The sequence below is a fragment of the Micropterus dolomieu genome, linkage group LG14 (genome assembly GCF_021292245.1).
Source record: "Micropterus dolomieu isolate WLL.071019.BEF.003 ecotype Adirondacks linkage group LG14, ASM2129224v1, whole genome shotgun sequence".
NCBI classification, from domain to species: domain Eukaryota; kingdom Metazoa; phylum Chordata; class Actinopteri; order Centrarchiformes; family Centrarchidae; genus Micropterus; species Micropterus dolomieu.
Window position 1 is genome coordinate 9,787,949 of NC_060163.1, and position 9,661 is coordinate 9,797,609.

General features: G+C 42.5%; 1 protein-coding gene across 1 annotated transcript in view; it reads right to left on the minus strand.

Moving 5' to 3' along the window:
* LOC123982609 (transformation/transcription domain-associated protein) overlaps positions 1–9,661 on the minus strand; it is an 89,237-nt gene that overhangs the window by 33,528 nt on the left and 46,048 nt on the right. The window contains exons 49-56 of the mRNA XM_046068240.1: positions 6,196–6,409; positions 5,785–5,964; positions 5,369–5,515; positions 4,939–5,058; positions 3,393–3,680; positions 2,080–2,217; positions 1,647–1,759; positions 668–803 (exon numbers count right to left, since the gene is read on the minus strand). Of these exons, the coding sequence (XP_045924196.1) occupies positions 668–803; positions 1,647–1,759; positions 2,080–2,217; positions 3,393–3,680; positions 4,939–5,058; positions 5,369–5,515; positions 5,785–5,964; positions 6,196–6,409 (1,336 nt within the window). The remainder of the gene's footprint in view (positions 1–667; positions 804–1,646; positions 1,760–2,079; positions 2,218–3,392; positions 3,681–4,938; positions 5,059–5,368; positions 5,516–5,784; positions 5,965–6,195; positions 6,410–9,661) is intronic.

Below are 9,661 nucleotides of genomic sequence, written 5' to 3' on the forward strand. Positions count from 1 at the left end.
GAAAACCAAGTAAAGAAGGGAAGTTGGAGAAGTAAGAGACAAAAGAAAGAGAAATGGGCACACAGAGGTAGGAAGGAATCAAACGCAGAGGAAGGGATATAGTGGACTTGGTGCCGCCATCCAGACAATTTAATTAGGTGTCACCTTAGGACAGAGCGGCTCAATGGATTGGTTCCAAGTCTCCTTGAAAGAGCAAAGCAGGAGTATTTGTTAACGTCAGGTACTATCACACGCTCGCCACTCGTCCACACTTTGTTTTAGGAAACATGAGGCCAATAAATTAACAAACCAAACAGCTGAACAGCATTTCCACAGCTTTACGGCCAGCTCTCTCGTTCTCCCTGGGGAGTGATGGGGTTCCAGAGGTGCCGGGCAGTCCCAATATCAAGTTGCTATACTTCACACTGACATGAGGCCTGGGCTTAATATACAGCACTGTGTCGGAACCCAGGAGTCTCTGGTTCATTGGGTTCGAGCCCAGAGGCTCCAGTGTGTCTGCGATTGTGTTAGTGAGAACTTGTGGTTATAGTTTCTATTTTCTGTCAAACTGTTAGAGGTTATTGCAACCTTTGGAAGAGACAGAGTGCACTTGTGTGTGGATATTCATGTATGTGTGTAGACATCCATACACATGTATATATTTACATGGTGACCGCACACTCCTCACCTGCACCAGAGCCTCCTTCATGGCGGCCCAATTGGAAACCCTCCAAGCACACTCGAGCATGAGATAGGGGTTTGAGTGGCCTTTAGATTGGCCGTACTCTGTCAACGGTTCCCACTGGTTCAATTCCTTAGAACAGCTGGACATGAAAAGGGAGAGGAAAAGTTTAAGCAACTTCAAACTGTTTATGCTTTTAAATGTGCTACAGCTGTGCTACTTAAGATTTTAGCAATAAATTGTAACTTTCACATTATTCGAATTCAGAGTGGGCCATTTGGAGCAGTCACTGCGTGAGGTCTGCCTGGCTAAAAATTAGCTGTTTATCATTTTGGCTTTTAACATTCTTCTGGGTTTTTTTTTCATCATTTGCATAGCCCCCTTGGGGTTTCTTAGTCTCATCCATATAGTTGGGGGTCTCCTTTTTTATGAATGATTTGCATGGTAAAATACACTTAATATCGGAGTCTATGTAAAATAACAATTAAGGCAGACATACAGAGATAGCTGTAGAGAATTTAGTTCTGCAGGGAGGCATGGTGGTCCCTCCTAAACTGTGGCAAGTTGTTATTAAGAAGCCATTTAATTCAGACACATCACAAAGAAAATGGATGGAAATTTACCCTGCTGACAGATACATACTTTCCCAGTAAAAACACATATCCATAAATGAACAAAAATCATTTTTAAGCCTGCAGAAATGTGACATGGACAGATTTAGAGGAAAAAATCACATATTACATAAATTCAATTTGTTCATTGTATTCTTCTAATATTATCAAATATTGTCCAGAAAGGATGTGCTGCTGTATAATTTGTGCGATGAATGGAATAAATGTTATCTGGTTTGTACAATCAGCGGTGCACAGTATATATATATGAAGGTATTAAAGTAAAAATCCACTATGGTGTTGTGCTCTGCTGGCTCTCTTGATGTGTAAGACAGACTGGGATAACGGCATCTTTTCAGTTCTGGAAATCTTACCGTATCCAGTGGTCCTCCCAGAGCTGGTACTCGGGGAAGATGGCTGATGAGACGTTGCTCCTCTCATGCTCTTTTCTAGCCTTCTCCATTGCTTTCTCGTAGCTTTCTTGGGCCTGAGCATACACATGAAATTTTAAGCACAAACTTTTTGAGGCTAATACAATTATTATCACTGCAACACGACTGCCTTGATGCAACCTGAAGCAACGTTTTGCCTGTCCTCATTAATATAAATGGTGTGGACAAAATATTAGAAACACCTCTCAGTAAAATGCAATACAATTTAACAGCACCACAAATTACAGCTTTCAAAATGACCATGATGTTAAATAACACCTTCGTGATTTATTTGCAGGACAGTGAACCTAATAAATTGGTAACAGTGTATACCAGGTAAGGTCATACATACATTTTTAAGTGGCCTTTCTCTCACCTGTTCAAAGAAGCCATGCTGCTCGTAGGCAATGGCCGTGGCAGTCTCAGGAAACTTGCACCTCTTCTGCCACAGGCCGGCCCACATGTCCTCCTCTTGGAGCAGAGAGTAGAGCTCTGCTAGGGAGTCCAAAATCTCCTAGAGTGAAGTAGAACAAAATGTCGACAGCAGCAGAACAAATGGAAAAAGTTGCAATGACTCAAAAAGGATAAAAGGCAGATTTGCCAATTTTAAACACGAGGCTGCAAACATGAGACAAAATATATTTCCAGATCCTCCACTGTGGAAAAGAAGGATAAATAAAATAAAAAAGCTAACCCCAAAAGATTTTCTTTGGTCTGTTGATGTCTGCTTTTTTAGGTTTTCCTTCCCTGACAAAGTCCTGCAGGAAACACTACATTGTATGAAGATTATCAACTGTCAAGTTAATTTTTTTAAATAAAAATATCCAATATAAAAAAGTCTTTGATCAGCCATAAACAAACAAATGGTGCCTACTCCAAGCTTAAAGCTGGAATGGAATACTTTTACATATAAATTAATGTCCCTCATATTCAAGCCCTTGCTAAACAAGTTCCTACAATGCTGATTAAGCCTGTCGTCACCAGCTAAATCTCTCTGTATTCATAATGTACCGGACCATCTGAATCTGTGTCTGTGGTAAACCAGTATTTATATATTTTATGCCTACCAGCAATCGCCATTGCTGTTAAAATAAAAAATCCGTCAGAGAGAACGTTTATTATTGAGAATTGTTAGTTTATTTTGTTTATATAGTTTTAGTTAATATTCTTTGGCGAGGTAATTGCCTGCAGTCATGTCAATAAAACCACTTGAATTGAAATGAACACAACTCTCTCTCTACATGGCTCTAGAGCATCCGTAGCAACCAGTAGGCTACAGCAACTAGGATTAATGCAGAATCTTTCAGATAAAAAACAAACTCGGTGTTCGGGGGGTTAGAGTTAAAAAAAGAAAGGGATCAATGTCGAGGACAAACACGTAACCATTGGTGTAGCTTTTCCTTGTTGGAGAGTGAAAAAGGGAATAAGGGCAGGCAGAGATGTCACGTTACTGCTCTTGGACAGATTAGTATTTATAAAATATTTGGAGTAGGTTATGTATGTATAACATTTACTCTACCAAAATAATGGATTACTGTCTTGGAGCTGTGGAAATGTCTCTACTATTTCTGAACGTGAGACTGGGGGCAAGCTCACTTGTAGGAACACATCATAAGCATGCGTTTGTGCTCTCGCTGCCAGAAGGAGACAAAGGTATGGCACTGCAGGTTTAAAATCAAAATGCATTACCTGTTGGGGCGGTGTGATGCTCTCCTGCTCGTAGAACTCTGTGCTCTGCTTGGGTTTGCTGTGCAGGCTGAGGCCCTTTTCAAAGGCCTGCTGCTCCAGCATTAGAGTGGAGCGTAGCCAGAGGTTGTGTGTCTTGCCCAAATACTTCAGCACACAAGGTCGGATGGGAATAGGAGGCACACACTGGGACATGGCCTCCACAAAGCAGTTTAGGGCACTGGGCTGGCAGTCCCTCTGGGCCTGGTGGCTGCCACTGCACAGGAAGGGACTCATTTCTCCTGACAAAGCCTGGAGAGGGGACAAAGGGAGCTCATCAGCTACCCAGTTTCATTTAAGCAGCAGTGCACTGATACAGTATATTAATAAAGGCATTCTGTTGCATGTGTGTGGTGCAACATGACATTCATTTCCAGTAACAAAGAGCTGTTAAAAAACAGTAAGAAAAGGCAAGACGAAAAAGGTAAGATGACTGGGAAGGGACAACTGGCAAATTGTAATGAGCTTTCTTGTGTATTCAGAAAGAACATGATCGACAATTCATCACAAGTCCCTGAATAAGTCATTTGATTCTGACAGTCAACACTGGAAAGTATTATCATGAAAGTGATTACAACCAAGTAACACTTCAAATAATGAAAACTATTTAGCCCTTCTAGTTTTGGTCAAGGTAATGCAAGAAGTGTGGTAAAGTAGTATTTGCTTGATTAAACAGCACAGGCCAACTCTATGTCTAATCAGAGTGTCTCAGAATGCCCACAGAATAGACTTTGAGCGTGACCATGGGGTTACTGCTCTGATAATTATGACTGACACACACTCAGAAATAAATGATGTATTGGTAATGAATATAATTTTCACAGCCCGTTGACAGCAGCATGGAATAATTAATGCCTTGATGGTCACTTTAATTAGGCTGGTGGTGGAGAAGGCCAATGTGAATATAAGTAAATTCCTTCCTAAAAAGAATAGGCTTTTCCATCATTCCATTTAATAAATCAGCCCAGAGATATAAAGCTTGAGCAGCAGCAATCACCCTATTTTCCCCATAAACTGATAGAGTGTAATGATGACAAGAAACGCAGAGCTGATGCAGGAATCAGAATAAACACATGTGACATATTTGTAACTTCACAGGAAGAAAAAATCATTGTGAAGCCATCTTTCTATTGGCTGCATCTTTTAGATGTTCAAGAGCTCAATCACTTCAAATCAAAGCCTTTCAACAGTTTTCAAAAATAATATATGGATCTGGTTTGTTAAAAACTCATTACAGCTTTCCCCCCCTCTGCTTTCTCATTTCCATATTTAGCATAAATTAATCTGTCCTCATTGAGTGAAATGGCATGTTTTAAGACAGAAATTGGATGGTCAAGGTCAGAGTTAGTGTCTGCTTCCTTACGTCGATACAGAAAACGATGAAGGGAGTGGATTAGTGTATACAATGTGCAAAGGTAAAGTATTTTGGCATGCATTACTTTCCCTTATACCAGCTCTGTGTTCCTCTGCTTTGGGTGTAACTAGGAAGAGGCCAGTAACTTATACTCACATGCTGCTGCCTGTCAGAGAGGATCTTCCAGAGGCGAGGGAAGAGCTGAACCCAGGTCCTCTCAGCCAGCGGTGTGGAAATGTGACAGAGCTGGACCAGAGCGTTCAGAAGTGCCCCCGTCTAACACAGAGCAGAGAAAAATGACAGCTGCTGACTCAGCAAGGCAGTGGTTCTTAATCCTTGTCTTCAGGACTCAAGACTACTGCTGATTTGACCAGGTCAAAATCGGCTCCTGATTTTATAGCTAGAAGAAAAATCAGGAGGGTTCTGGACCATCTTCTTCAAATATAGATGAGGGAAAAAAGGGATGAAAGTCAATACCTCAAACACTGCATTCTCATTTCCACTCAGTTCCCGTAGCTATATCAAAGTCATCAACCCCTTGGTACACTCCTGGACAAGGACAAGGTTTCAGAAGGACCAGCCTTACCTTCACCTCTCGTAACGAGTCCAGAAACTTGTCATGGCGGTTTGTCAGCATGTGCAGTTGGTTGCCTGCATCTCTCTCAGCCTGCTCCTTACTCTTGGGGATGGCTGTTTGGTCACCTGGTGCCAACTCTATGTCTATCTCCACATCCTGCCAGAGACCACAAGAGAAAATCATCATTTTGGAGAGCTTTGACAGTTAGTCTGTCATGTTGGACACAATGCTGTTTTGAAAGGGCATTAGGTGACAAAAGAGAACGGAGACTAATTTTAAGACAAGAGTCAAGGCTTTCGTTTTTTTCTTCTTCTTGGGACCACAGTACGCAACACAATCCCAACGGGGTAATGTGCTCAATTATGTGAGAGAGCATGTCTCTTGATGCATTGATGTGTGTTTGTGTTTTGGTGTCTGTGTCCCACCTCCTCCTTGGTCTCACTGTTCTCTCTCTCACGGGGCTCCTGCTTGACATGCGTTGCCATGGCGAAGGCGGCACGGTCATGGCTGTCGGCCAGGTTGATGACGTTAGTGATAGACGGCAGCATGGATCCCTGGCAGCTGGTGCCGATGATGGTGTTTCGTTCGCACACTGCCAGCAGCAGCTAACAAGCGCGCGCACACACACACACACACACACACGCAAAGAGCAACAAGTGTAAAACCGAAGATCAGTGGCAGTAAATGACATGGCAAGTGACAGGCATGACAAGAGGCTAAAGATAAGAGATAAACAAAAAGGAGACTTGTTTTATGAGTCAACAATACATTCTTTTTAATGCTGGATAAAAGGCTTAAACAGCCTACGGTAAGATCAGAGACAGCACTCTGTTTACCTCTATGCACTGTTTGATCCAGAAGTGGCTACCCATGGCCTCCCAGTTCTGAGAGCAGCAGATGTAGAGCAGCCTCTCATAGACACGCCGCTTCATGGAGGAGTCAAACACCTCAAAGAACTTGGCTCTGATCAGTGGCTGAGTGCAGCGGAGCCCCGAGAGGAAGGCTGGCTCCAACTTCGATGTGATGTCACTTCCCGAAAGGCTCTCGTCCCTGAATAATGTAATTGATGAAACATTTATTTGACAGAGCTTGCATGCTTACCCATTTTACTTTCAGAATCAGAAGGAGCTTTATTGCCAAGTAGTGTTTTACACATACGAGGAATTTGCTGTGGTGATAAGGTGCTACACGTAGACAAACATATAGTCGACATAAATAAATGTAGAAATATATAAATATGGAATGGAAAAACAACGTTGCAGATATATACATGTGCATTATTCTGGGTCTGTGCCGTGCAGAAGTAACGCAATGGAAGAGAATATTGTATAAATATATAAACTGACAATATAAAAATATACAACAACAAAGATCAGCAATCAACAACAAATATGTGACTTGCCAGGTCACGAGATGAAACAGTATTTACATGTGCAGAGACTTGTATTATTTGCAAGGGGAGAGTTTTCATGATTTATGAAAGCAGAAAACAGGCATTTTGTTGATAATAAAAAAACAGTTACAGTAAGACAATTGTAAAAGAATCAAGTTATAATATCTATTAAATGATATTAAAAGATATTCCAAGATGGTATAGCTGTCTCGGAGTTAGGTGCGCTCTGTTTTGTTTTTGTGTGTTAATCCAGTTTTCGCCTGTGATTCCCGGAGATACTTCACCAGTAGGGGTGCAATGATTAGTCGACGTAATCGACAACGTCGACTATAAAGATTCGTCGACGGTAAATTTCATTGTTGACGCATCATAACATAGATGCCATTTAAGGGAGATATCAGGAACATTTCTGGTTGTTTATTTCTAACTGCAACGCACTACAGGAAGTGCTGGGGGCAGTATCGCTTCCACTGTCTGCCATGACTGCTTGACTGTGAGACTACCCACGAAGAAGAAGCCTTCACGCAAGAAGCGGAAATACTATCATCACTTTGTCTGTTTTAAGGACTAAGTCAGATAAAAATTCAGCAAATTCTCTTAAAAACTGGAAGTAAGGACCAGGAGCACGGTACACGATAACAACTAAAATCTGCTGCATATTTGTCCAGGTTGGGTTTGAAATACCAAGAACAAGGCTTTCAAAAGAGCCATAACTTAGTTTGGGTTTTGACTTGACTAATAGGTCTGAATGAAAAAGCTGCAACTCCACCACCTCGGCCAGTGCCTCGAGGTATGTGCGTATTACTATGACTGGGAGGAGTGGATTCATTGAGGCTTGCACAATCATCATGACAGGTTTCAGTCAAACAGAACAAATCTGTATTATGAGCCGATATTAATTCGTTAACCTGTACAGCTTTTGAAGCGAGGGATCTGACATTTAATAGCCGACACTTAATTTTCATGCTATTATGTTCTTTTGGAGCAGTTGTATTAATCTTTATTAAGTTGTTAGGCACAGCTGTTTTTCTGTTCACTTTTGATTTAGGTGGCCGAACAGATACCGTTACTATGGGAATATGAGAGTGATGCATGTTTATACTTGCCAGGGGGAGCCACTGATGGAAACGGCGCAGGCCTGTGCAGCTGTGGATACAGAATAAGTGGCAGCTACTGTGGAGGGGGTGTGTAGCGTAACTAGTCAGTCAGACACGTGGGGCGCATTGTACAGTGTGCTGGATATTAGCAGCCAACATGCGGCTGCCTAATCTGCTGGGATGAACCCCATCAGTCCAGAAATATGTGGAGTGGTTCCAGAACAGATTAAAATTGTCAATAAAACCAAAGCCGTGAGTTTTGCAGGCTGACTGGAGCCAGGAATGAAGGTAAAGAAGTCTGCTAAAACGTTCCGTTCCGCGACCAAGCGTGGGAATAGGACCGGAAATAAAAACTGATTTTCCTCAGCCGTTTAAGAACTTAAAAAGTTTGTTAAAATCCCCTTTTGTCAGTTCAGAGGCACCCCGAGCTGCATCATTTGCCCCGACATGCAAGACTACACGGCAAATGGAAGGTGTGAATGAGTGGAGCAGTTCTGGGAGTTTATCCAGGATGACCGGGACTGTAGCTCCAGGGAAGCAATGAATAGCGGCAGTGAAGAACCGGATGGTCTGAATAATTGAGTCTCCAACTATCAGGGTAGTCGGGAGGAAAAGGGGACGAAGAGATGGTGATTGTGTAGACTTAAGAGTTGGAGGGTGTGTGATCCAGGCTGTCCAGACCGTTTGCGGAGGCCGGCGGACTCGGCGGGGAAGCAGCATCACACCTGGTAGGGCAACTGCCCTCCAACTCCGGGTGAGGAAGACCCCCGGATCGCCGTAGCACTGCCTCCTTCAGGATTTTTCACCGATCAATGGAAGTTGCAAAGCGGGATGGTGGTTGAAGAGGCTTGCCCGTTGTTTGGCCAGAGGTCTATGCGCTGTCAGCCACCAATCTCTTGTGGAGTTAACATTTGTGAGTGCTCTGTCATCACGAAGTTAGATAGCAATGGGAGTCGGGCCTTAAAGCAGGACAGGAGCGAGTTCCTTTGCTGGAGTTCATCAGAGAGCTGTCGGACATCCTCCTTAAGGTCAGCAATTTTCTTTTGTGCTTTTTTCAAGGAGAAAACTGTCCGCACAGGGTTCACAGGCCATTGTTAATATCTTAGCCCCAGTGTTAACGTGAATGACTAATCATTCATGCAGCACACCTGGACACACCACCGCTCACTGAACAGATCTCTGCCTCACTGCCACAAACAACTGTCTCCACCTGCTGGCATGTAAAGCCGTCTGCTCCCAGTGTTGTTCCAAAGACTTCTATTCCTGTCATCATCACGCATAGACCAGTAAACCGAAATGTGCACATCCCACACAGAAATATTAGTAATCTCTTAAGGATTAGGACAACTGCACCAACTCCAGCACCCAGAACAAACTCATTTAAAATGGCTCTCTTCAATGTGAGATCACTTTCAAGTAAGACTTATCTTAAATGATTTTATCTTGTCTGCAAATCTAGATTTTATGTTTTTAACTGAATCCTGGTTGCAAATGAATGACTATAGCCAGCTAGCTGAACTGTGTCCGCCTCAATATGATTGCTTTAGTCAACCGAGGGTCAGTGGTCGTGGTGGTGGGCTAGTGAGCGTGTATAGGAAAAATTTTAAATGTCATCAAGTACGCTGTGATGAATTTAACTCCTTTGAAGTTCTCACTCTTAAAGTTGGAGGGCTGCAACCTATCATATTTGTTATAATTTATCGCCCCCCAAAACCGCCTGGAGGATTTTTATCAGAACTTCCTGAATTTTTATCTACTCTGGTTTTAAATTATGACAGAATTGTTCTTTGTGGCGATTTTAATATTCATGTT